The sequence below is a fragment of the Giraffa tippelskirchi genome, chromosome 2 (genome assembly GCF_054371585.1).
Source record: "Giraffa tippelskirchi isolate mGirTip1 chromosome 2, T2T-mGirTip1v1.2.pri, whole genome shotgun sequence".
Taxonomy (NCBI): domain Eukaryota; kingdom Metazoa; phylum Chordata; class Mammalia; order Artiodactyla; family Giraffidae; genus Giraffa; species Giraffa tippelskirchi.
Window position 1 is genome coordinate 95,993,105 of NC_137276.1, and position 25,128 is coordinate 96,018,232.

General features: G+C 41.4%; 1 protein-coding gene and 1 long non-coding RNA gene across 18 annotated transcripts in view; one reads left to right on the top strand and one right to left on the bottom strand.

The window, feature by feature from the left end:
* The window catches only part of ARMC8 (armadillo repeat containing 8), a 103,398-nt gene that overhangs the window by 2,262 nt on the left and 76,008 nt on the right, over positions 1 to 25,128 (bottom strand). For 8 of the 17 annotated variants that reach the window (XM_081574117.1, XM_081574114.1, XM_081574116.1 and 5 more), the window contains 9 exons: positions 23,808 to 23,890; positions 23,415 to 23,496; positions 19,614 to 19,700; positions 17,007 to 17,099; positions 14,489 to 14,638; positions 12,977 to 13,072; positions 9,126 to 9,221; positions 4,882 to 4,954; positions 3,420 to 3,513 (listed from right to left, as the gene is read on the bottom strand). In XM_081574117.1, the coding sequence (XP_081430243.1) occupies positions 3,420 to 3,513; positions 4,882 to 4,954; positions 9,126 to 9,221; positions 12,977 to 13,072; positions 14,489 to 14,638; positions 17,007 to 17,099; positions 19,614 to 19,700; positions 23,415 to 23,496; positions 23,808 to 23,890 (854 nt within the window). Of the gene's footprint in view, positions 1 to 3,419; positions 3,514 to 4,579; positions 4,955 to 9,125; positions 9,222 to 12,976; positions 13,073 to 14,488; positions 14,639 to 17,006; positions 17,100 to 19,613; positions 19,701 to 23,414; positions 23,497 to 23,807; positions 23,891 to 25,128 lie in introns of those variants that run through there. The other 9 variants (XR_014077998.1, XR_014077994.1, XR_014077996.1 and 6 more) reach the window with 4 other exon arrangements.
* On the top strand, positions 454 to 14,665 carry LOC145539849 (uncharacterized). Its single transcript, XR_014078000.1, has 2 exons — positions 454 to 808; positions 13,624 to 14,665. It is a non-coding gene; the product is annotated as an uncharacterized LOC145539849 (long non-coding RNA).

Below are 25,128 nucleotides of genomic sequence, written 5' to 3' on the forward strand. Positions count from 1 at the left end.
CATGCCTTAACCTGTCCTGATCCTTGCAGAAGTGCCTTCCTTTGAGCTGGGACTGAGAAGGCCTCCTTTACTCTCCCATCATGCGCTTGGTCAAGGCTGCAACTGTGGAAGTCAGGTTTAGCAATGGTCTGTTTCCCCTTCTAAGTTGTGGGAAGAAAAGGCTAAAATTTTCTGTTACTATTATCTGTATACCAAAGCAGACAGGGCATGCAATAAGCTGGACTCAAGCACAGTTTCTCTGGTGTAGTAATGGATACAATCTGTAGTCTTAAAAGAGGTCAGCTCAGGGATACTCCTGCAATTATTTAAGACTATAAAGATGATCATTGCAAGCAGGCCAATCCACTAGAATAGAAAGCTCCATAGAAACCATTCTAAATTATGAGCGAGCTGGGTTCTATGAGGTCATTTTCCTAGGAGACAGTTTCTGAATAATGCCACAGGCTACCTCTCATTGGCCACAACTTCACAAACCCGAGGCCCTCTGAGCCTGGGGTGGAGAGGTCTAGTTGGCAATAGCTACACATCTGTTAAGTGTCTGAAAGTCAAAAGGTCACACAGCCTTGAAGACAGAAAGAACCTTGGAGATGTTGCTGTTAGATCATAGACTGTGTCATGGTGGGAATGTCTACGTGAGGGTCTTGATCAAAATTCTGCATTACTCTTTAAAACTGCCAAATCAGACTCCTTGTGGATCTTTCTAACGGTTTGGCTATGTTTGATTATATTGGACCTCAGAGACTGTGCCCTCCTGATCTTTCTGCTACCTATTACTATCTAAGGAGTCTTTCCAATGGATGGCTTTAAGGTAAGGTCACCTTTGCTTAAATGGACTGAGGTAGAGTAGCTTGGACCTTGATTCTTTTCATGGGGTTTAAGAAATGCTGACAACATATGTGCCATGCAGATTTTGGGAAACAATACTAGACTGGTCTAAGTAATGTTAGGCCAGAGCTTAAACCTACCCACTTCATGCTGGTGAGGTCTCTTTTCAGGTCGTTCCAGAGAGGGTTTTAAGCAGAACTATTTTAATTTCTGAACAAACACAAGAAAAAAACCTCAGAACAGCCTGGCTCTTGGCTAGAAGAGATGGGCTGACAAAGTCTATTACTGCTGCTGTGGAGGCAGAGGTTCCTGCTCTCAAGGTGGAGCTCAAATCCTGCCTTCAGCATGCGCCGCCCTGACTTCGATGTGCCTTCGATGGGACACTCATCTGGGCAGCAGCTTGGGGATCTGTCTTCTTTAACCCACTGGATAGTAAGCTTCAGGGAGGCAGGAGCCCAGCTCTGTGTGCGCCATCTGGCCCAGCCATTTACTCAAGGAGCCATTAAACAAGTGCCTCTGCAGATAAGCAAGCTGACAGCCATGACACAGTGTGGTGGGGGCCAGGGTGGAGAAGGGATCTGGCGAGACTTTCCCACAGAGGTGACAAACTGATTTGAAGGATGGATGGTCACGGTCCAGGCGTTCTCTGCCTTTGCTCTCAGGACACCTATGTGCCCAGGTCTCTGCCTCTCCCAGTGGTTGTTCTGACTTTTTGCTGGACCTTTTTCATTCTCTTCTAAATGCTGGGGTGGAGGTGGGGTATCCCAGTCCATAGTCCTCAGCCCTTTTGTCTTCTCTCCTCTTGTTTATTCTCCCTAGGTGACTCCAGGCAGCTCCACGGTTGATATACTATCCCAATCCATATCTTCAGCCCCTCTCCTCTGAGTCCCTTGGACAGCTAATAGCATCCAAAAGCTGGCACACTAAATGACAACTCTTGATTCTCCAAGACTTGATTATCCTTCTCTTCTATTCTTCTTGGCATCTTGGCAAATGACCATCTTGGTAGACCTCTATTCAGTTGCTCAGGCTAAAACTCCAGGCATTTTCCTTTCCTCTCTTTAACATCCTACATTAAATCCATGAGCAAATCTGTTGGCTCTGCCTTTATATTAAATCTTGAATCCAACCACTTCTCAATACTCCATCCACTACCCCCCTCCCTTCTCACCTAACACAACTGCAACAGCCTTGACTGGTCTCCCTGCTTCCATTCCTGCCCTACTGTGAACCATTCCCCACAGAGCCACCAGAACCAGCTTCTAAAAATTCACATCAGATACTGTCTCTTCTGTTCAAAACCCTCCAATGACCTCCTATTAAACTCTGCATAAAAGCCAAAGTTCATGCTACAGCCTACAAGGCTCTTACTGCCTCCCTGTGTCCACTTCTTCTCACTCTCCTGCCCATTTATTTTCCCCCAGTCCCACTAGTCTTGCTGTTTCTTGAATGCTCAAGCTTATTCCTGCCTCAGGATCTTGAACCCCCTGTCCCCTCTGTCTGGAATACTATTCTTCTAAACATGTGCTGGGCAGACCCTCTCATTTCATCCAGGTCTTAGATCAAATGTCACATCCTCAGAGAGACTTTTACTGACTAATCTATATGACAAGAAACTTTCTTACTTTCCATCCCCTCATCTTGGTTATACCTTCAGTACCTCTCATCTGTGATCACATTTCATATTCATTTGCTTATTGTCTGTCTTCTGTACTAGAACGTAAGTTCCACGAGGGCAAGGACTTCATCAATTTTATTCACCCTTATATCTGTGAGGCCTGAAGCAATGCCTGGCAGAGGTCAGTATTAAAAAAAAAAAAAAGTACTTGTTGAATGAATGGGAAGTCAGAGGAGAGAGGACTGGGATGGCAAATCTGGTGGAACAGAATGTGTAAACACATGAAGGGGTGATCCTCTAAGTGGGCAGGTGTGGCTGGAGCACAGAGTAGGCATGGGGGCAGGGAAGCATGACGAAGGCAGGGCCAGACCATGGAGCACTCTGAGACCTGCTCAAGAGTCTGCAGGATGAAGGTGAGCTGGAAAGTGAAGGCTGTATTATAAGAAGTGTTCACAACCAGGAAAAATATTCTTGGCTATCTAGAGGTTAGAGGGGTCTCAGACTGTGACTCTCGCCTCCTCTAGTAAACAGTGAGCTCACTAAGGACAGGGACTCCCTACTGGTCACAGTTGCACCCCCAGCAGCCAGGCTGCGCTGACACAAGGCAGGCACTTAGTGAGGTTCTGAGCTAATGAATGCTTTTATAATTGGCCTTCATTTCTGCTCTCCAAAAGGCCACACGCATTTCTATTCTACGGATCAAGAGACTGAAGGGAATGGCCTCAGGATCCTTTCCAGATTCCCATTATGGTGGCCCAGGCTCACATTCATTCACAGTGAGATGAAAATCTTTAATAATCTGCCAATTATTGGTTTATCTCTTACCATACCACACAGTTGGCTCAGATTACTAAAAAGGGAAGCCAAGAATCTAAAAGACTTTGAGTTTGACCCTGTGGCTTACTAAGCAATTTAAACTCTTTCATCAAAGAATTCAACATACCCCAGAGCAAGGACCTTTAACTTTGATACTCACTTGTCACAAAGGTTTGAATCTGGTGACTGACTCAGTTTGTGTAGAATATCTACGATGCCCATGTCTCGTAATTTATCCTGGCGTTCTTGTGAGCCTGAGAGACGAAAGCTAGCAGGTTACTGGGAACATTACCCAGGCCGTTGCTCTCTTTAATGTACAGCCAACAGTCTGGAGCCTTACCAGTGTTCTTGCCCCCTCCATCACCCCCAAACCGGCTCCCTTCAGTGTAACCCAATCTCCTCGTGCCGGGATTCTCCAACAGTGTTCTAACTGGTCTCTTGGCCTCTTAGACCCTCCTCCCTGGGTTTTGCTGCTGGATCAGTTTCTCCACAGACCACAGGGTCAAGGTCAGAGTCTTCGGCTGGGCACAAGGCCCTGTCATCAGGCCTCATCTTCATCACTTTTTTTCTGGAAAGACTTAGCCAGGCTCTTCCTACTCCAAACCAGTCTTGTTTCCCACCCCCTCAATTCCCTCCCACTCTCTTCTGATTTCCTGCTGCCTCTCAGACCATGGCAGCTCCAACTCCACACTGCTTTGTCCCATCTTCCAACTAGATTAGGACCTCCTTGAGGGCAGCTTGTTTCCCTGGAACCTGGGCTGGCACGTGGTCTCTTGGCCCGCACGCTGAGCACAGCTCCTCCTCTTTCTGCTTTGTTCTGGACCCACTGCAAAGCGTAATTCCTCCAGATTTACACTCCTCCTCACTGAGGAGCCCACAGTGACTCACTCATGCGCTGACCTCGAGACTCAGTGAACCAGAATCTCCAGGGGTGGTGCCCAGAAGTCTGCATTTCACAAAGTCCCTCAGGTGATGCTCATGGAGCCAATCCAACACTGAGGCCCACTGTGCTCCTCACTACCTTGGCTGTTCATTGGAATCACATGGGAAATTTAAAAAACCCACTTATGCCTGGAGCCCTCCCCCAGAGATTCTGATTTAATTGGCTGATGCAAACATCTCTGGGTGATTCTAATGCACAGTCAAGGTGGAGCACTATAGAAGCCTCCTCACACACTGGTCGCCTCACCAGGCACGGTGTAGTTCTCCCTTCTCACCAACCACCCTCTTCTCCATTAAGCTTACCTGCCTGTGGTCCTTCTATGTGCTCTCCCTGAAAGAGAGAGACCCTGAAAGGTCAACCCTCCTGCCCACCCTCACCTCTCATCTTCAAGTGCATCTCACCATCCTCCTCCTCAGCTCTCTCACGGGCAAGGGCTGTCACTTCTCTAGGGTCTCCTCCAATCTCCACGCTCAGTACTCTGGAACAGTGCTGACTCCAAGGTGGGGACTCAATGTTAGCTAGGCCAGCAGATTCTCATTCAGACCTAGGAGACTTTGTTGGGTACTTGGGGCCCAATGAGTGGTGCCTCTACCCAGGATTTTGGGGCAGCTGATGCCATTCCTGTTTGACACCTTCCTCTCCATAATTTTTTTCAGAACAAATCTCACCAATCTCTTACCTTCCTCTTCATTCCATATGAGGTTTGATATACAAAACATAGCGGCAAGCTGCAATTTGACATGTGAATGACCCTATTTGATGCAGAAACAGAAAAAAAAAAATGGAGGTACTCTCATTTGAGGTAATTTTTTGTAACATACCACAAGCAATTCCAATAGCCTAAAAGTCTGAAGTAGGGGCCTCAAATCTGAATGTCTTGAGGAGTACAAAGTTAGTGCTAATGGGAGAAAAGGTTGGGCTAAAGACAACAGAGAGTGGTGGGAAATCTGGTACACTGGGGAGTGAAGGCTTGCCAGGACTCCACACTCAAATTTTAGAGACCCTCTGGCTGGCCAAACAAAACACCTCAAGGGCCACAGGTGCAGTCTGCAATTTATCACTCAACCCATACACACAGGAACACTGGCCTAGGACAAGTCCATGCTTTTGACTATTCTCTGTCTACATCAGGAAGCGTTCAGGGCCAATCAACTGGATGGATGTGCACTTAATATTTATCCCTTTGGCTACTGATTATCTGATTCAAATTACTCCTGTTTTTCTAGGAACAGCATAAAAAACTTGACTGAGTCTCTACTATTCTTAAGGAGGCTCCTTATTCTTCTAAAACAAACTCTCATTTATTTCTCTTCATGTACTGAAAGTACAACCATTTTTGCTTAAGTTATTATTTATCCATATAGAGTGCTTTTTCTTAAATGAAAGAGGACCCTAAACATCTTTACAGATGATTTTTTTGGTTGCACCATGTGGCATGTGGGATGTTAGTTCCCTGACTGGAGGTCAAATCTGCACCCTGCAGTGGACACATGGAGTCCTAACCACTGGACCACCAGGGAAGTTCATACAGATGATTTTTCAATTGGTCAATTAAAAAAAGTAAAGTTCTCAGTACACTTAAATAACTCATGCATATCTGGGAAATACCATGACATAATATATGCTCAACAGTTTCTTGAAGGCCGGGACAGACTCTTCTTGCCATGTAAAACTGTATCTGAACTAAGCAGAGACAAAGGATGTGGTTTCCTTCATTAGAATTCTATGGCTGGTGATTCTTTTTCCCTTCTACCTGCCAAGGCTTTTACAGAGCTGTCCAGTTTGGGCTCCACTAAGGCAAAACAGAATAAAACGCACCATCTACTCCCAGCATCAGGCCATGAATGAGTATTTGTTGAATAAACAAACTTATTTATATTACAACACTAAGTATTTACATCCAGCATTCACTCAATGGGTATTTTTTGAGAAAACAAATTGCTTGATAGAGAAAACTGAAGGGTGAAGTTTTCACTAATTTTAAGTGAAACGTACAGAAAAGATCTCTTTAAAGGAGGCAATACTTACGCAGAGAAAGAAAAAAAATAGGAAGGTGCCAGGTATACAAAGATCAAGAGGTGCCAAGAAGAAGGAAAAGTTCCTGAAAGGGTTTGTGGTAAGAAGAAATTGTAAAGCTGTGCATACTGAGAAGGAAAAGCAGAGTAAAATGTGGAGAAGTAGGCATGGCTAACTGCGGGCCCCTGTAGGCCACAGTAAGGATGGATTTCACTGAGTCGACAGGAAACCCTGAAGGATTTAAGCAGTGAAGGGACAACATCTGATTTACATTTTTAGAAGATCATCCAGGCTGAAGGGATTGGAATGTCAGTGCAGAGGTGTCTAGGAGGCTATTATGGTCAATAGGGCATGAGAGGCTGTGGCCTGAACTAGGGTGAGGGTTGTGGTGACAGAAAAAAGTCAACAGCATACAGATGGGTCTTAGGGAAGGCTAACAGGACCTACTGACAAACTGGATTAATGAGGTGAAGGAGCTGGAGAAATCAAGATTGACTTCTAGATGTGAACAACAGGGTAGATGGCAGAGCCACTATGCTGAGACAGAAAAGGTCAGGAGGGGGAAATTCAGGTTTAGGGGAGACACTTAAGAACTGATTTTTAAGCATCAATGTCAAGAGGTTTCAGAAAGCCACATGGAGATGCGGAGGAGACAGGAGGATATGTGAGTCCGGAGCTCCGAAGAGAGGTCTAGGCTGGAGGTGAATCCTCCATGTGGCCCTTGGATCTTGCTCCTCTCATGAAGAAAAGAACCAGCATTTGTAAAACTGTAGACACATCGGAGTAGCTTCTTGTCAAGGCTTTTGAAGGCCATGTTGTTATGTTTTTCATTGCTTGGTATCAATGTAAATACTATAATACTATAATGACAGTGTAAAAACTTTAATGACTAATCTATCTGAACTGGAGCCCAGAAACCAAACAAAGAATAGAGATGACAGTAAAAGCCATGGGAGTGGATGAGGCTCCCTAAACCAATGGTTCTCAACTCTGGTTAAATGTAAGAACCACCTGGGGGACTTTAAAAAAACACTGATGATGCCCAGGCTACACCCCAGAACTATTAAATCAGAATCTTGTGAGGAAAGGGGCAAAACAACAGTCTCTCCAAGGTCCCTCCACTATGCAACAGAGGTACTGAACCATCAATCTCAGGACCATATGAGGAAGAGAAGACAAGAGGGTCCAGGGCTAAGTAGGGAGGCATAATGTCATGGAAGCCAGGGGGAAAGAATGTTTCCAGGAGGAGGAAAGAGCCAGCTGAGGTAAGATGAGGAAAGAAAACTAGCCTTTGGATTTGGCATCATGGAGTCAGTGGTGACGTTAACCAGAACAGTTTGAGTTAAGGAATGGGGGTGGAGGCCAGATGAAGTGGGCTAGAGAGTGAATTTAGAGGTGAGGAAGGAGGGAGCACATTCAGAAGATGCTCTTGAGAAGTCTGGCTCTGAACAGCAGCAGAGAGACAGGTGTCCCCGATGGGCATGGGAAGTCCAGAGAAACCTTTAAAAGATTATGGCGATTCTACGTGGATCTGGTATTGGAAAGGTAGTGGAGTTCCTGGTTGAAGTTGTACTTTTCTACTCATCAAACACTTACCAAGCATATACTTAAAGGCTAGGCACTGTACAAGGTGACAGATATACAATTGTACACAGAACTGACACAATCCTTGCCCTCGTGAAGCTTATGCTCAGTAGGTTCACTAACACACAACTATAAGGGGTGATAATTGAGCTAAGTGCTCTACAAGCAACAGGATGCAGTAACAAAGAATAATCTACACAGACAAGAGTCCAGGAGGAAGAGTCAGCTGAGCTAAGATCCAATAGGTGAGAAGGCACCCCATGAAGGAATGGGGAGAAGAGTGCTCCAGGCGGAGGGGCGGGCATGTGTGATGGTCCTGAGGCAGGAAAGAATATGCACGGCCTCTCTGAAGAACAAAAAGAGGCCACGCTAGTGAACAAAGGTATGAGGGGAAAGAAAGGAGCTGGGGGCACAGATAAGCCAGGTCATGTAGGACTTCACAGGCATCAAAAGGTGGGGAGAGGATGGATTTTATTCAAGGTGTAATAGGGAACCACTGAAGGACTTTGGCTTCGATTTCCTCCGTAAAACAAAAGGTGAGGTCACCCCTAGGAGTGATGAGGGAGAGAGGAGGTGGGGTCTAAAGAATGAGAAGGTAAGAGCCTATTCTTGTGGAGAATGGAGGCCCCAGCATGCTGGCAAAGCAAAGGAGGACACCAAGCAGTGCTGAGTGCACACATGGGTGTGAATTTAACAAGAAACCAGTCTACCTGGTTTTGTGCCTTTCTCTGTAGTTGTTAACTCCGCCATGCAGGCAAAGAGAAGACAGGTTCATCCACAGTTAGGGTGTCCCTAGGAGACACTGACAGAATGAAGAGAGGAAGCATGTCTAACTTCCAGATTTTGGCAAGGGGCAGTTTCTGGTGATGACAAGATCCCGGGTAAGGCTTTGGCAGTACATAGCTGAGGTGTCTACAAGTAGGTAGCAGATTATGATTGAAAGCAAACTGGTCAAAGAACAAGAGCCACAGGTAGCAGAGACTAGAGGGTTCATCTGCACAGGATTGAAGCTTTGAGAAGGAAGACAGGATTAGGGGCGCTGAGAGAAGGCCAAGGGCCCAAGTTCTTCACTGTGTAAAAAGGGTGCAATCAGATGACAGGGTGAAAAATGGGGTGACGAGTGGGAACACTGCCCAGTGGTGCAAGCCTCAAGGGCTTGGTGTTGTTTCATTTTTCAGGATGGAAGAGGATTTCTGGAATTGGTTACAGAGGAGTCTATTCTTTGTTTAATTTCTGCACAATTTGTTTTGAGCTAGCAGTGCTACCTGTCCTCGCCTTCTAATGTGGAGCTAGTGTAGAGTCATGCAAGGGACAAAGGCCTACCATATAATACTTGATTTTCTGCAGGATGTCATCATTGGTCATAATAAGTTCTTTTGCCGTTGTCCCATCTGCTATGTTGGCTAAGATGCACAGTGTCTGGAAAGGAACAAAGGGCGGGAGGTCAGGAAAGTGAAGTCCCCAGACTCAAGCTCTTTCAAGAACTTGGGCAATTTCCCACCTGCAGTACATGTTCCTGATTCTCACACATTCCCTTCTGAATGCCCTGATTTCTTATCCCCTAACATCACTGCCCAAAACAGTAAACACACCTAAGAAAAGTCTGCCTTAGGTAGACGAGAACCCAAATGTTTCAGAGGCTTCTTTCTGGGCATAAGCCATCACTGCTAGGCAAAGGCAGCCACAGTCATGTTATCACATAATTCAAAGGGAAAACGTAATTTATTATTATTTTCTTGAAAATTTCATTTTTAAGAGGCACTATTAAAAAAAAAAAAAAAAAGAGGCACTATTACTACTAACCCACAAGGTTTCTTCAAAGCGGTAGCCTCTTGGGTAGAAGCTTCATAGGTGTTATAACTCCCCCTACCCCTCCTTCCAGATGCTACTTGTTTCCAAGCCCATGACCTTCTGGATAAAGACCTGACCCTGTCCACTAGCCTCATGAGACCAGGACCTCTTGACTTTTTGGAACCCTACCAGAGGAACAGAAAGGGAAGCAAAATGTGTGCAGGAGCTGGTCTAGGTTGGCCTAATGTGGAGGGTGGAGGGAGCCTGTACCAGCTGGCACTCTTGAGGACAGTGCCCACCCTGGTACTGGAAGAAGAGCCTGCTCTTGTCAGCTGTTACATCCTCACAGCCAGACCAGCAGGTGGCAGGGATTAAGATAAAGGTGAAGGGCCTGTGGCAGGGATACGGAGCCAGTGCCAGCCCCAGCAATCCCACAAACACTGGCCGAGCACCTGTAATGTGCCTGAACTCTGCCCACTTCACTGGGCAACAGGCTGAGATAGGAACAGGACACACCCCTTAACTCCAAAGGCAAACACACAGTTACATTTCACTGTGGTGCAACTGAGGTGAAAACAGAACTGAGAAAACACGAAGTCCATCTGTGTGATAACACAAGGGCAAGGAAGGGCCAGGGAAGGTTTCTTGGAGGAAGCAACACCAAGTCCATGAGCACAGAAAAGAATCACTCAAAGAAAAGTGACCAGCGGTGGGGATGGGATCTGAATTCAAATATATTTTCTCCAATTTTAAACTTTTTCTTTGCTAGACTTTAGTTAGTTAAGCTTACAGGTTATAGCTAATTGAGGAGGATGTTTTCTTCCTATGGCCCAAACCCTCAGATATCTTAAGGGTATATGGTCTTATTTTTCCTGGGTTAACAACACCACAGTGATTAGATTGTTAAGGAGTGAGTACTGAGGTTGTCCTTAGGATACAGGAAACAGAAAATGGACCATTTATGATCCAAGGCACTGGAGGACTATTATTCCAGGGTGCTTATATCATAATGAGGAGACCCTGATATGGCCTACAAGTGGGAGAGAGATGACCTGAGGAAGACGTCACATTTCAGTGACCTGATACATGGTGAGCCTGTCAGAAGTCTTGACAGGCACAACACCCTTGAACTTTTCAGGACTGAGGGGAAAAACAGGGTTGGACTCTAACTATGGACAAGAATTTAGACTCACCTAGGGAAGAACTACCTCTCTCTTACCTACTAGGACAAGGGATATAAGGGAGGATTTCAGGAAACAGCCCTCAAAATAGACTAGGCCAGCAAGATAGCCAAGTGATTTCCCTTCTTGCAAGTTAGAATACACCCACGCATCCTCAGGCTTGTCCAGCATGGCAGAATGAGCTACAGTTCTGCTCTCAAGCCCACACACTCCTACTGTGAGTATTCTGATGGAGACAAGAAACCAAATCTTAAAGAGACTGATTAGTTCTTGGGCCAAGCCAATTTAACACATGAGCTAGGGAGCAGAGATAAAAGCAACACACACACACACACATGCTTTCATGTGAACAACTGGAAATCAGTGATACAGAGTAACAATTGGCAAAGTATGGCCTGTGGGCTGAATACAACCCAACCCAATACTTGTTTTGGTAAATAAAGTTTTACTGGAAGACAGCCACGTCTACTTGCTTACATATTGTTTATACCTGATTTCAGGTTACAACATCGCAGTTAAGAAGTTGCTACAGAGACTGTATAGCCTGCAAACTTAAAATATTTACTTTGCCCTTTGTAGAAACAGTGTGCTAAACCCCTGAAATGGATAATGCAGTTTTAGTATGATGCCGAATAGGAGTGGTTAAAATGGAACACTTCTTGTGTTCCTGTTTTAAGGACAGATAGATATGTTCACTATCTTGATCACAGTGATTGTTTCATGGCATATACATATGTCAACTTATCACACTGTATGCTTTAAGTATATGTACCTTATTGTATATCGATATACCTCAATAAAATAGAAAAAGAGAATGTATCTTTGATTCTTTTGAGAAGAATTAAACTTCTAGCTAAAAAGCAATTTAAGCCTCCCCACAGTCACCCACACTTTCCATTACCCAAACCTGTATGAGCGGGTATCACTGGATTCTGCCAAAACACCTTATTGTTGTTGGTCTTTTCGTTTGCCCCCATCTGAATCTTGCCTCACCTTTCTACCTTGCTTCGCTTTTCAAGTTAGTGGAATTCTCTCTAGGTGAGCTGTCTTTATAGACAAATTTCTATGTTCTCCATGTAGAATAGTTTATTTTGAACACTGCATCTTCTTTATTGTGTTCTAGAAACGAATCTCATTTACCCTAACTTCAGTGACGCCTACAAGATCATAGTTTTTCTGTGTTCAATTTTTGTTCATCAAAAAACATTAGTTGTTCATTACTGAATTTCAATAAGAATCACCTAAAATGTCTGTCTAAAATCACTTTGTCAAATCTATCACCTTTTTTGCTCACAAATTCCAACAGAGCTCCCAAGTCCTACTACTCTTGCCCCCTGGGCTGCTCTTCTGAAGCCTGATGAATTGCTTTACCTCGGGAACACAGAGCGTAAGGAAGTGGGCCCTGTGGTTAGACTTTGGGTCCAACTCTGCACAGATGACCTTGGGCAAGCTTCTTCTAGACATGCAAGTGTGCAGCTCAATGAAATGTGAGATGAACACACCCAGAGAGCCAACATTTAAGTCAGGAAGTTGAACATTACCATTATCTCAGATCTTGTGTTAAAAATATGTGTGCAGGTGACTTTTTCTTTTATGACAAAATGTTATTCATATATACTATGTTAAAAATCTTGTAATAAACCCCAGGAACTAGAGAAAAGTAATTCCCAAACTGTTCCCTAATGAACATACAGCCTCTGTACTTTTATGTCTATCCTAAACTCGCCCTACTGAAACACAACAGAAAGAAGGGGTATGGGATATAAATAAGGAAGAGGGATGTATGAGAGTAAAGAAATAAAAGATGTCTCCAGCATAAGGGGTTTTTCATCAGGAAGTTGCAGGAATTTGGTTCAGAGCATAGCGATATGGAGGGCTAGAAATGTGAATCCTGGGAAAAGGATTCACTCTAAGATGGTCAGAGGTGCCCATCCCCCTAGAGATAGACAGTATATTAGTGCATGACACAGAGGGTAAAACTATAGACTCTGGTCATGTCTTCTTCCATTCCAGGAGGAAGAATTCTTGAAAAGTGTTTCAGGGGTGGTGGAGGGTCTTTTCCTTCAGACCCTTCCTGTGTCTATAGCACTTCTGAACTCAGCACCATCTTTTGCAACAGAGTAACTCAGAAGGTTCCTAACTACTATTCCTCTTGGTACTCACACTCAAAAGATATTCCTCAAAAAAAAAGGGAACAGATACCTGCTCTTTGACTTCAATGTTATGCTCCCCTTCCAAAATAAGGGTGACGGCTTGCATAATTTGCTTTCCATGAGTACTCATTATTTTATCTATGTGCTGCAAAACAATGGGAAATCCACAATTATCATCTGGAGAACAAAGAAAAAGACAATAGGAAAGAACAGAAGGCTTCCAAAAGTTAAACAATACAGTACAGTACACAATTGCTTCAAAGAGAACACCATGGTGTATAGGACCAGAGGCCACAGAACCGTGTTTACAAGTATGTTGTTGCTGTTCAGTCGTTGTGTCCAACTCTTTGCAACCTCATGGACTGCAGCATGACAGGCTTCTCTGTTCTCCACTATCTCCCAGAGTTTGCTCAAATTCAAGTCAATTTATTGCATGCTGCAGATATATTGTGTGTGTGTTTTTTACTTAATAAAAAAACCAAAAAACAAATTGAAGGTTTGTGGTAACCGTGTGGAGCAAGTCTATTGGTGCCATTTTTCCAACAGCATTCTTTTTTAATTAGAGGATGTTAACAATACATTTTCTTCTTAAGACATAATGCTTATTACATGCTTAACAGACTATAGTGCAGTGTAAATGTAACTTTTATATGCACTGGGAAATCAAAAAAATTCTTGTGACTCGTTTTATTGCAGTGGTCTGGAAACCAAAACCAGAAGTATTTCCAAGGTGTGCCTGTATTATGTGGTGAAGCTATATTTTGCCTTCAATTTTTTGCTGTTGATGACTTCAAGATGAAGATAGCAGAGACTTGGGCTGACAGAAAACAGAACTGCAATCACTGAGGATTCTTGAGCCCAAAGATACTAAATAGAAAGGAAGCTTAAAAAATGGATGGGGGAAGGGGAGAAGCCAGGGACCTGGAAAACATGGTGTAGATTTACTAATACTCTCTTGGGGCACAAATGTACAGAAAGGACTCAGAACACAAGTGATGCACACAGAAGGGAACTACTCATGTTTCTTTATTTGCCTGAAGGCCACTGATCCTGCTGCTTAGGGGACAATGGAGAACAGCAAGAAAGACCCCACAGCAAGGCTCAGCCTCTCCTGCTCTGACATATGCCCATCGCTCTCCATGGTGACACCTCTAGAGGTCAATCCAGTCAATGTGGGCAGGGAGATGGCACTGAGGAGTCTCTCAAGGGACAGAAGCTCAATCCCCAGAGATAAGTGATTTAGGCAGATGTGAAAACCCATTCTGGCTGGCAAACCAAGTCAGAATAAAGCAACAAAGGCAGGCTCCCATCCAGCATGTAGGACCAACAGGGAGACAGGACAGGCAGTGCAGAGTGGAGGGTCAGGTGGACACATGGTGAAGCAGCTCCAGAACACCTAGGAAGGTAACAGGTCTAAATATCAACTCCTGGCTTCTCTGGCAAGGGGCAGTCCTTGGATCATAACTTCTGAGCAGATGTTGATGAGAGCAGAAGGCAGCACAGTGCTCTGTAATGTATATGCCAGGCTAGTTAATCTGGAAACTGGGGTGATTTTACTTACAGGGCGAGTAGAGAGTAGGTTTCTAAGAAGTCCCAATGTCTTCATCAGCACATTCAAATCTGAATCTGATAATAACCGGAAGAGCTGTTCAGTACTCAAGCTTCGCAAAATATCTGCTTTTATTTTTTGTTCAGCCTGAAATGCCATATTCTGGAAGGATTAAAGAAGTTTCAAGAATCACGTCTACATTTGCTTTATTAAATTATATTTTAATAGTAATTCTGATAATTTTCAAAGTATAAACAGAATCTGCAGAAAATCCTTAAGGATAAGCCACATTTTTTTTTCTAATTCCTGTTAATCACCTATAATTCTGTCTGTCGAGAGAAAAGTTAACTGTCACTCCTATACATACTCCTCAATGAGAAATATGACCACTTTTTGACGTGGCATTTTCATGTCTTAAGATTTCTCAAATAGTTTTTTAAATTTCATTTATTTAGTTCAATTTATTTAAACTACAAAAACAAAACAGTTCACCCATTTCTCCCATCCCCAACCCCACCTCTGGAACCACCAATCTGTTCTCTGTATCTATGAGCTTGGTTATTATTTTTGAGAATACCCTTCTGGCTATCAAGTTGCTTTCTGTGCACTTCAATAACAAAATGACTGGTAACAACTATACTGTGACAAGTACTTTGAGAAAGACTTAAAGCTACTCCTCTATTATGCCTGAAAATAAACAGTGGGTTTTGTTAACTTTACTGGCACAAACCACCTACCGCATTCACAGTTTCTGTTAGTGCTGATGTGGTTGGCCATACCATGCAGGAGGTTCTTGGGGGTGGAGATGTACCTAAGACCAGCAGCCCCAGATGGCCAGGAGCTATTTTTCTCCTTATTCTCCTTTCTGGACACATTATAGTATAATGTATACTTTAGTATACATTATACTATAATGTATAGTATAATGATACATTATACTATACATTATAGTATAATGTATACACATGTATAGCTTAACCTGAAGCTATAACAACATGTCTGAAGTTAAAAAAAAAAAAAAGGCAAATTCCAAATAATTCATAAATCAACTTCTTGTTTAAAAATCTCTTGTAAACTAGAGACTTACTATAATACGTGGTTATTGCCCCCCAAGAACTTTTTGAAATTAAGGATCTAAGACATATGAAAGATGAAATTCTGAATACAGGCAACATGTCAGAGCAAAAAGAGTACTGGGTTGGGTGTCAAGAAACCCAGGCCAAAGAGAATTCCAAGGTTTTATATTCTATGAATGAGAACGTAATAGCTGGTAATAAGGAGATTGATGAGAATAAGAAGTTAATATGAATTTGAAGAGTGCGGTAAGTTTAGTTTTCAACATTAAAACTGTACTTGTCAGAGAGCCCTCAAATGAAGTCCCATTAGCCATTGAAGTGACGACCTGGGAAACAGGGAACAATTGTATCTGGATATGCATATTCCAAAGCAACCTCTTCTGTGAAGGGAGCTGAAACCATGAGAGTAGATGAAGTCCCTGAAACTATAGTGTAAAGGGAAGCGGAAACTGGGAAATGAAACTTGGGTGAATGTCTCCTGAGAAAAAGCTTGGAAAGGAGGCTGAGTACAAAGTGAGGGGGAGAAAAATTCCTGGGAAAGAGTTTCAAGAAAGAGAAGTCCAAAAGCTGTTAAGAAGAAAAATAACTGAACCTGATACACTCAGCGCTTTCCTGAAAGATGATTATTTCCATCCCAAAATTTGGGTGAAAAGACAGCAGACACAGCACAGTATCAGAGGATGAACATGGGCCAGGGACAGGCCCAGAACCCATTTCTAGCATGTATTAGCTGTGAGGCCTTAGATGATTCATTTACCCTTTAAATTTCATTTTCCCAATTGCAAGGTGGATCTATACCAATATAATATAAAATAAAAATTACAGATAGCAAATATAAACTCTTAGCTTAGTTTCTGGCATACTGGATTGAATTATAACTGCTATAATTAGGTTTAAAACATTCATGTAGAATTATGCTTTATTTTCAATTTCAATAGATTTTATTTGAAAAAATTTTAAGGAAAAATGGTTTTCTGACTTCATAGTTACATAGTTTTAGAATTCAGATTATTACAAGTTATTCACTAGAAACTGCTAAGAAATTATTGAGCATGTATACCCTAACTCTGTTACCTTGGGCAGGTTGTTCAACCGCTCTGTGCTTAGTTTTCTCATCTGTAAAATACACATACTCTAGCTTACTTCACAAAGACGTTTTAAAGGAGACACAAAACTACCCTGTAAAGTACGTAGATGTATGAGTTCATGATGAGGAAAACTTTTTCCTCAAAATTCTACTTTTCTTAATAAATAGGAGAACCCAGGAACACAGTGGCCAAGTAACTTGTTTATATTCAAATCTGAAAGGTAAATGATATCTTTTAGGTCCTAAGTCTTTAGAAAACTGAGCCAAAAGATTTAAGATTTTTAAAAAAGAAAATTTCAGACATTCCAAATAACATATTCTTTAGTTTTAACTTCAGTAACTGCTTTCTCCTCTTTGTGAAACATACCATTAAAGCCCAAATTCCATTCACTCGTAAAGCAGGGTTTTCACTTTGGGTTAGTCCACAAAGTAGCTCTACAGCTCCTGATTCTAAAATTGGCTGTGATTGGAAAGGAGAAAAAACAGTTTTAAAGTCAGGTTTGTAAACGAAGTGTCTATAATATACACAGCCTGGCACTCTGCCTATGATTTCTTTCCTCCTCTTACCAATTCCAAGCAACCTTCACAAGGCAGGGAGTGAGGTGGCCACAAAAATCACCTTGAGAAGGGCAAGTGTAGGGACAATGACTCTCTCACAGATCCAAAAGCCAAAGTAAAGCCTGTTGTCCCCTTTTTCCCTGTAGTCCTGAAAGACTCAGGAGATATCCTACTTCTGTGTACGTTCACTCTTGCCCCTATGATCCGTTACCTAGTTCCACACTCTCCCCACCCTCCTCTGAGACAGCCACTTCCCGCTCTGTGCAGCATGTGTCCCAGTGTTCTTCACAAACTGTGACTATGAAGCGACATGGCTGGTTTAGAACAGAACTAACTTCCTTCCAAATTGTTAATCTTGTTCATCAATGTGCTGCAGAATTCAGCTTTTGGAACTGCTTTCAGGACTACCTATCAATTATACAAGCAAAATAGTCTTGTATTTTTATAGTCAAGTATAGGTATAAATATTTAGTCAAATATTTTAGGTATTAAATGTGATACATTTTATACCTAAAATAGCATTTATTAGTCTGACGACTTGCTTTATTTATGATACTTGGCTGAAAATAGGTTTTGATAGTTTCTAAAAAATTCAAACCTTAGAGGATTTACCATCACCAACAAATGCTTAAAAGTTCTATTTTTGAAGTGGGTTCTATAAATGTCTCAAGCAATTCAGACTTGCATACCAAGATAAAGGTCAGTGCCTTTCAAGATGACATTTTTGAAGAAAAATACACTTTACTGGTACAAACTGTACAGTTTTAAAAAACTTTTTATTTTAAAATAAGTTTAAACTTACAAGGTAACAAGACCAATTTAAGGAACTTCCATATATTCTTTTCCCAGACTCACCGATTTTTAACATGCTGCCAGATTTGTTTTATCATTATGCCTCGCATTCTATACACTCATATCCACATTATTTATCCTTTTTCTGAACCATTTAAAAGTAGAATGAAACATCATGCTACTTTACCCTGAATACCTCAATGAGTATTTCCTAAGAACAAGGATATTCTCTTAGATAACCACAGAACAGTTACCAAATTCAGAGAAACTGACAGTAAAACAATACTTTTATTGAAACTATAGTCCATATTCCAATTGTGTCAACTAGCCCAATAAATGCTTATACCATTTCCTTCCCTTTCAGTTAAGAATCCAGTTTATTTTTAATACTAGAAAATCAATCATATTAATGATTCTACACCCAAGCCCATCTACCTTCCTTTCTAGCTGCTGCTGCTACTGCTGCTAAGTCGCTTCAGTCGTGTCCGACTCTGTGCGACCCCATAGACGGCAGCCCACCAGGCTCCGTCATCCCTGGGATTCTCTAGGCAAGAATACTGGAGTGGGTTGCCATTTCCTTCTCCAGTGCATGAAAGGGAAAAGTGAAAGTGAAGTTGCTCAGTCGTGTCCGACTCTTAGCGACCCCACGGACTGTAGCCTACCAGGCTTCTCCGTCCATGGGATTTTCCAGGCAAGAGTACTGGAGACCCTAAATATTCTGAAGGTAGCTGTTCAGGATGATTAAAAGTGTCACACTGACTGCAACCACATCATCCTCAGCAGAGATCTGGTGTCCTATCCCGTCTCCCCTTCTTTCAGGACAACTACCAGTCTCTCCCACTTTGGCCCAAGATTTCCGCTTGCTGAATGACAGTCTCTGAATCACCACCTCATTACTAATGTTTTCCTAAGTACCAGTCCAAAGCCTGAAATATTACAGTACAGGAATGAAATTCACCAAAATGGGACACTAAATGCACTTAATAACAGACGGTGTCCAAACCTAGCTCATGACTAGGCAGACTAGAGATATTTCAACACTGTAAAACTAATTCTATCAGGTAACCTCTTCCCTTTATTAAAGTTTATTTCTATTTTCTCTATCATAAAAACAATGCATGCACAAACCATTTATAAAATGCATATAAGGGGGAAAAAAATCCCAAATGTAAACCCTCCCTAAATAAGTACCATTAACATTAAAAAGATAACTTTTGAAAATAAAGCTTAAAAAAAAATTACTTTTCAGTGCCAGCAGTTATCTCCTTGCAATGACATGTAATCTTGGTTTACAAAATTGGGTCTTAATTTATTCTTTAGTAAAATAATTTGAAAATAGTCTATTACTTGCGTAATTATTTTCTAGATTTATAATTTTAGACAGTTCAGATTGACTGTAAGCTATAATATCTTTAAAATAAACTGCATATGCCAGGCAGAGAAGGGATAACAGGGAATGACAACCATATTTTAAAATTACTTTAATCCCCCCCCAACACCCAACATCCAAACAATTCAGAAGTAGTTTTAAACCCCAATCCTCAAATTTCAACTACTGTGAAAATTATTTAACTAAGCTCTAGACTGGGCAGAAGTCATCTAGGAAGAGAAAATCAACACTAACCTCTTTGCTTGGAGAAAATTCAAGAAGGAGATTACACAGCATGGACGATGCTACTACTAGGATTTCATCTGGTGCATTTTGTAAAACCTATGGAATTTAAAAAAAAAGGATACTATTAATAGTTTGCCATCATGCAGGTGAGATCATCAGAATAAATGAGAACAAAAACAATTTATCTTTTAATCTGATTTCTCATCTTGGAGAGATAGGAAAGATCCACCTGACACTGAGTGAGACTTTACCTAGTGCTGTCATTATGACTGACTAAGGCCCACAGGTCTGTCTTGCTGGAGAACTACAGCTCACTGCTACATGGAAAAGGAGACGGACATGAGTCAGGGATGGCGTGCTCTATGTAAAAAGTTTGAAGACCAGAGAACTGCTCTGAGGCAAGTTAACCCAATTGATTCCACCACATCAGGCACTTAGGAAACCACAGAACTGCCCGAGGGCCTGAGCCTTTCCGTTGCTTCTGGAAGGACCTGTCTCAACAGGACAGTGGATGGATCAAACTATGACACAGGAAGAGCAAGGTGAAGAATTGGTTCTCAGGACTGGAATCACATAGTCCTGGTTCCAATCGTCACTCCTCCACTCACTAGACGTGTGAACTTAAGCACATTTCTTCACCTCTCTGAGTCTTCACCTTGAAGAAAACAACACTTCCTTGATGGGAATATTTAAGATTAAATGTCATTTGCTGAATAATAAGGGAAGTGGCATAGTATGGAAATAAGAACACAGAATGCCTGAGTGCAAATTTCACTTCAATTACTTAATAGGTTTATGAATTTCTTGCCTGTAAAATGGGGATAATAACAGAGTCTGCTTCAGGGGTTTGTATGAAAATTAATATATAAAAAGGTTTTAGAGCAGTAACTATCACACAGTAATGGCTATATATAAATAACGTTTTAAAAAAGGTAATTCCTTGCCATAATTGCTATCAGGTACAATATCAGATTCATACAAGTTATACAGCAAACTATCATAGACTCTTGCTGAACTTAGAGAAGACAGCACAGCATGAGGACAAAGGTTAATTGCCATTAGCTATTATCAGAACCCCTTCCTTCTAGATTCAAAGACAGAAGGCTTCATAAGCACCACCAGTTACATGCCATATCCACTTCAAAGAAATCCTTTGCACTTGGAAGCAGACCAGGATCAGGCTTATGACCCCAAAAGGAATCCTAGGTGTTCTAGTTACACAAAATGGAAATGGATCATTAAAAAAAAAGAAATTCAGAGAGTTAAATGATTATCTGCTTTCTTCGGCTAAATCAAGTCTGAAGTTCCCATGTTAAGAACAAACAAGAATTAAAAAATCGAAGCAATTCTCCTAAAATATTGTGTTTTAACTCTCCTGTGAATTGCTAGCTGGGTGATAAAGATCAAATCTCATATACTATGCTGGCTAATCTCTGTGTTTGCCATAATCTACTCTAAGACCCTGTTCACCCTTCCCTTCCCTTGCCATGCCCTTCCTACATCTCTATCCATGTTTTAAGGTCATCTTATTCCAGAAGACTTCCTGAAGCCCTTCCAAAAAGAAGTCATTCTATCTTCCTGAGTGTCCACTGCTAATGTCTGTGACCTCTCTTAGGGCCCGTATTACTGTCCACTATTCAAATTCTTTGTGCAGCCCTGCCAATCTCCTTTCCTACTTACAAACTAAAGCTTTTTGAATGAATAATATTTAATAATATCTACAGTTTAATTTATCCAGGCCTAAGTGGCACTGCACAGAGTGGGCACTCAAAGAATGCTTATGAATTAAGAGAAATAATGATTTTCCAAAATTATACTTAGAATCATTGGTTGAAATAAGTGAACGCCAAACACGGCTTTAAAAAGTTGCTTTGTTTCTGGTTTATGTGTTCAAGAATTTACAATAATATGAATTCAGGGTAGTGTATTTTGGGAGGAAGGGACATTCTGTGTCTTGTTAAGAAAAAGATGACTTTCAAAATGTGTATTTTTTTAAAGAAGCATTAATAAATAGTTACTACTTGTTTTACAAAGTGCTTTACTTTTATGATTCATTTTAAAAAATATTATTTGTTTTACAGAGACTCATGTGCTTTTACCAAGTTTTATTCTCAAATTAGATAACACTAAATGATAAAACAGAAGAGATACTAGAAAAATTCAAGAAATTCTTGAAAGCATTTACTCAGTACAGTATCAGATATAACACATGAAATTTAGAAGCTGACATCTAACACTGACTAAATAGAATTTCACCAAAATAAGAACAAAAAATAATCTATAAATGATAGTTTTAGTTAAAATTGAATGCCTACTCTCCTATAGTTTGCTATCAACATTTAAAAACACAGACAAGAAAAAGGAGGAAAAGAATCAATAGACATGCAAGCAATCTCTGAACTAAGAAAAACCTAAAAGTACCTGAAATAAATCACTCATTTACTTTCAGGCTTTTAATACTATACTTTAATTAAATGTGCAACACAATAATGGTAATTATACCCACATGTACCCAAGTGCACAAATCCTTTTAGACTGCTCACCCAACTTGTGCCCAGGCAGAACTAGTCAGAAACCACATGTTGCTCCATTTCTGATTCATATGATAGAGGGGTACTGAGCTGAGCAATCAGAAAATGGCTCCAGAGAAAACATCTGGAAGTTATTTTGGGAAATAGGAGAGCACTTAAAAAAAAAATCTTGAATGGACAGAATCAATAAACTAAGATTAAGCTGCTACAAAAAAGGTGCAATCTAAGAACAAGAAAGTAAAATCCCTTTCCTGGGGAGAGCACTGGTCCAACCTTCCAGTTGGTGCCCACCTTCCACCCGGTGCCCACTGTGCACCCTCCACCGCAGTCCTGAAGGCATGCTCAGTCCTCTCTCACACACCACATGCAGTGTTTCTGCTCTTCAGGCTGTTCCTCTCTAGGAAATCCTCCTGCCTTCCTTCTGCCTTCAAAGTCACTTTATAATCTGACAGAAGCCTCCCCCAACTATTCTGACTAAGTCTACCACACAGAAGCCTCTACTATAACCAAGGCTTTAAGCTGAGGGCAACAGCTCTGTAGTACAAATTTTTGGTAGACTTACTGTGCCCGGAGGCTTTCACAGTAGGTACTAAAAAGCAAAACAAAAAGCCAAAAACTTAGACAAAAAAAATCTGCAGATCAAACGCAAAGTATACAGTTGCTTAAAAAAAAAAAAAGAAAAAAGATAGTGAGACCACAGTAACCTGTGGTTCTGTAATGTATGAGGGATAATATTATTAGCAGAAACCTGATACATATTCTAAGTCTCAATTCAGATAATTCTTTGACCTAAACCACCCTTTTTTGTGTGTGTACCCTCAAAGGAAAGACCTTTAGGTCTTAACAAAGAAGTCTTTCTGGAGTGGAGAGGCAGGAAGTAACAACTTTTTAAAAATATTAAAAGGCGTGCCAAAAGATTAAGAACAGGTTATATCTGTAAATGGCTGATTCCTTTCTTTTTTATAACTAAAAATCACAAAGATGACTCTGGATATAAGTCTAAAGTATAATACTAGTCACAAAGGGAGATCAGATGAGTAACCGAAGTTTTCTTTAATGAAAGAAAGCCAGGTGTGTACTTCCCTTGTCACACGAGATGCTGACCTCAGAAACACAGTCCGCATGTTCTAAAGAGGCTTAGAACATCAGATCTGAGGAGATAAATGTTCACAATGCTTTAACATAAAAATCAGACACACTCCTAGATCAGGGAGAGCTGTCAGCTACCTTGCCCACTAATGGCTCTGCGGGAATAGGTGTGGACTTGATATTTTCTTACCTTCATTAAAGGTTTCCACACAGCATGATCCTGGAAACTGGTTCGAAGCTGCTGCACAGATCTAGATAAACTGTGCAAACATCTACAAAGAATAATCAAAATTAGCTTCACAAGAAGCCAAAACTTTTCCTTTTAAAACACACTGCTGGGCATTGCACAATTACTAATATACATTTCAAATTTATCTACACACATTGTTAATTCAACTACTTTAGGACTTCATGGGCTTTTCAAGCTAGCTTCTCTGTTAAATAGTGTTACACACTGTATGAATTCACCTGAGAATACTGTCAAGTAACATTTGGATTCTGTGCTTACTTGGTGAAGGTCCGGAAAGGAAACAGGTTAAACACATGGCAAAGGATTTTTATTCAGGCCATTTAAAGCTCATACCTGACAGCAGCTAACCGCACCTTGACACTAGACTCAGACAAGCCAGTCACAATTCGGTCCATCATATTTTCAGTCTCAATGATCTGGAGAAAAAGGTTAATGCTGCATAAATAACAACACGAAGATGACAAACTTCACTGCTTGTAAACGCAAGTATGTTAATGTCCATTTTACGTTTAATGTTTTTAGCAAGAGTTTTGGCCTCTGGAACAATCACTTTGCAGTGGGGGCAGATAGCTAAGCAGAAAGGTGGGACTACTCCACCAAGGAACTGCCAGGCAGAATGGTAGGCGTAAGGGGTAGATTATGTTTTCTTTATTTTTAAAGACACTTAAAACAATAATTACATGTGATAAATATTGTGGTGCTGTTGCATAAATAGTTTTGAGAAAAAGCAAGATATAACTGAACTACCATTGGGCAGGTTCCTGCCAGAGTGAGTTTCTCTAAAAATCATGGTCCACACTCAGTCCTTAAGAAATCTGTGGGTTTTTGACAGAGCCACCCTGTGGCCACTCTCTTACCAAGCAAACTGAAACTAAGCTCAATATTTAGAAAAGTAATCTTTGCCAACTTTCATTGTAGCACCAAGTCCTGCTACTTGTAATCATTATAGTTATGAAGCTTTATTATTTTTTAAATTTAGAAAAAAGACAGCCTGTGATTTTCCATCAAGGAACAATGTAGAGGCACAAAATAGTATGTGGAAGAAATTAATTTGTGTGGTCCTATGGAAAAACAGCTAATATATTAGAAAAATAGTTAATGCAATCACAACACAAATATTAACAAAAACAACCACTATTTGTTGAGCACTTCTATGTGGCAGGCATTGTGCTAATAAGTATGTTACATTCTGAGAATTGAGAGTCCCTTGGACTACAAGAAGATCCAACCGGTCCATCCTAAAGGAGATCAGCCCTGGGTGTTCAATGGAAGGACTGATGTTGAAGCTGACACTCCAATACTCTGGCCACCTCATGCAAAGAGTTGACTCATTGGAAAACACCCTGATGCTGGGGAGGATTGGGGGCAGGAGGAGAAGGGGATGACAGAGGATGAGATGGCTGGATGGCATCACCGACTCGATGGACATGAGTTTGGGTAAACTCCGGGAGTTGGTGATGGACAAGGAGGGCTGGCGTGCTGCGATTCACCAGGTTGCAAAGAGTCGGACACGACTGAACTGAACTGAACTGAGGCATTATTATTACCCATCAGCACATTAGGAAATTGAGGAGTCTAGATAATTCAGAGTTTGCCTAGGATCACAGAGCTGACATAGGAATCCAGGCATCAGACTCCAGAGTCTTCCTGTGCA